General features: G+C 39.3%; 1 protein-coding gene across 1 annotated transcript in view; it reads left to right on the top strand.

Moving 5' to 3' along the window:
* The first annotated feature begins 549 nt into the window (after nt 1-549).
* The window catches only part of LOC101488312 (uncharacterized), a 9,462-nt gene continuing 7,288 nt past the window's right edge, over nt 550-2,723 (top strand). Inside the window, exon 1 of the mRNA XM_073367447.1 lies at nt 550-2,716. Within this exon, the coding sequence (XP_073223548.1) occupies nt 733-2,716 (1,984 nt within the window). The 5' untranslated portion in view covers nt 550-732. The remainder of the gene's footprint in view (nt 2,717-2,723) is intronic.

The following is a 2,723-nucleotide window of genomic DNA, read 5'->3' as shown; positions in this document are numbered from 1 at the left end:
TGGAAGGATACAAAAGGATTCAATATTTTTTATGGAAGCTTTGTCCTGAAGCTTTACTTACCAGCAATACACGCTATCGAAAAGATCTTGGAGAATCACAATTCTAAGGATTGACTATGATTGAATTAGCCGCGTTCCTTCGATTTCAGATACAATATCTCTTAATACTAATGTTACATATACAAATGCAGGGTTATGTATTTTGTAGATGTATTACGTGAAGTGACACTGATGAATTCTTATTTGATTTTGCTAATAAAATTGATGCTTGTAATGTCATTGGGGTTAGATTGTGAGATATTTTTAGTCTTTGATTTAATTTTAATTTTTTCTTCTTTAGATTTTAAGGTTTAGCTCCTTTTTAATTACAAAAATAAATCCAAAATTTACGTGATCATTCAAATAGAAATACTAAAAAAAACAAAAGGAATGAGAGATGTTGCGTTATAGTTATTAAGACTTCTAAACTACTGAAATGTGACATGGTATTAAGCTCACCCCACCCCAGTCAAGCTCATAATTGAATCTGAATTTAACAATAATTATCGACCTGATAAAAAAAAGAATTTGTACAATAATTGCACAATAATACAAACAAATAGATAATATATAATAAAATAAAATAAAGAAAATAAAAATTAGGTTAACCAACTTCAATTCAAACCACATATACACAATCGAAGATCGCCGCCAAGAAAATCTCGTTTCCTCTCATTGCCGCCGTCCACCGTCATGGATCAACACTTCCTCCACCACAACCACCACCACCACCAACAACACCGCACAAGATACGCTCCTCCAGCCCCTCAATCTCATCATCACCTCCCTCCCCCACCCCCGCTTCCTCCTCCACCCCCTCTCTCCTATCATACTATCCACACCCCTCCTCTTCCTCCTCCACCCCCACCCTACAACCCTCCTTTACCTCACCAATCTCCTCAATTCCCTTTTTACCCCATCGAAGAAGAACGTAACGACCACCTCCCCCGCCGTATCGTCCCCGAATCCCCATGGAACCCTAATCCCGACGATCGCTCAACAAGAAATTATCCTCCCATCGATTACGACCGCGATTCACACCATCACCACCACAACTACATCCACCGTCCTCCGCCTTCATATCCACCTATCCGATACGAACCTGATAACTCTTACGTTAGATTGAACACCGAAACCTCCCGCCTCGAAGGAAACCCTAGAGAAACCTTCGTCTATGGAAGAACCACCAACGACGACAGTTATCACCGCCACGTAACTTCCACCTCCACATCGAATCTCGTCTATCTAGAACGAGATGAAGTTTCCACTAGAATCGAAAACAGAAGGTGGTTGGATGACAGAAATCCTTCTCCTTGTCCTTCTTATGAATTAGTGAAGGATGAAATAAGTGCTTCTGTGAAACGTGATTATCACGGTTCTGAATCGGTTAGGTATAGTAATGGTAACAATGGTAGTAGATCGAATAGCAGAGAGTGTAATCACGTTCGTGAATTCAGTCGTACTCCACCGAAGAAACAGATTCAAAAGAAGAGTGCTCTTCTTAGAATTCAGACGGTCAAACCTAATCATAGGAACCGTGATGTTGAACAGTTACGTTATGTTCCTGATTCTAACAATAATTTCTTCAGGGGTAATAAAGATCAACATGGGGAACGTTATTCGAAGACTGAGGAGAGAAAACGAAGCCCAGTTGAGCTCGATATTTCTTTCGAATCGAACTCTCTTGTGGCAAAGGCGATTGTCGCGGCACCTTCTACTTCTGGTGCGGCTCCTGTTTCTGCTAAATTATCTTCTGGTGGCGAAAATTTAAATGATAATGATGATAATTATACTAATTCCAAGAAGAATGTAGGTGATGCTTGTTCTGAGCCTGGTAACAGTGGAACAAGTAATCCTCATGAGAAAAATAAAGTGGTAATTTCTGTTGAAGCTAGTGGTACTTGTAAGGCTAAATTAGCCTCTAAGGTTGTTAAGAAGAAGAAAGTTGTTAAAAAAGTGGTGAAGAAAGTTTCAGTGAATACTAATTCAAGTGTGTCAGCTTCACCTTTGTTGGCCAATGCAGTTGGTGGAACTGTGCAAGAGGATTGTGTCACAGTCAGGTCATCCAATACTGCATCTGGAATTGTCGAAACTGTAACTTGTTTGGAAGAGAAAAGCAATGCTGTTGACAAGGTGTCTGTGCCAGATGATCAAGGGAATGTATTGACTGAAGATAAAAAGGGTGGTTTGTCCCTGCTGAGTTCAGGGTTAGGATGCAGGTTGCATGAATCTAAGAACGATGAAGATTCTGATACCGGGGAAGAATCCAGATCTGAAAGACGTGGAAGTATTTCAAATAGTCCGCCTTATGCTTCTAGTAGTGTAGATAAAAATAGTGGTTCTGATTGTTTAGATGTGTGTAATTCTATCCATGACTTGGTTAGAGTAACAAACATTGACAAGGGTACTAAATCATTAAATGGAAGTACTTTTGAAATCAATGACATGGATTGTGGAAACGAGCAATTTTGTCAGAGTGAAGTATTTCTATCACCTCGGAAATATACAAATGAAGGATGCTCAGAGAATAGGAATCATGTAGATGTAGGGAATGAAATGAATTACAATGTCATTTCTGCAGATATTGTAAATACACATAATTCTGTAGATGAGAGCGTTGATGGCTTCAATTCCAATGATCTTACTAGTTCAGAAGAGAAAGTTACTGGTGATGACAGCAGGAA

The sequence above is a fragment of the Cicer arietinum genome, chromosome 4 (genome assembly GCF_000331145.2).
Source record: "Cicer arietinum cultivar CDC Frontier isolate Library 1 chromosome 4, Cicar.CDCFrontier_v2.0, whole genome shotgun sequence".
NCBI lineage: Eukaryota > Viridiplantae > Streptophyta > Magnoliopsida > Fabales > Fabaceae > Cicer > Cicer arietinum.
The sequence above is the reverse complement of the archived record's forward strand: the minus strand, read 5'-3'. Positions and strand labels throughout refer to the sequence as shown.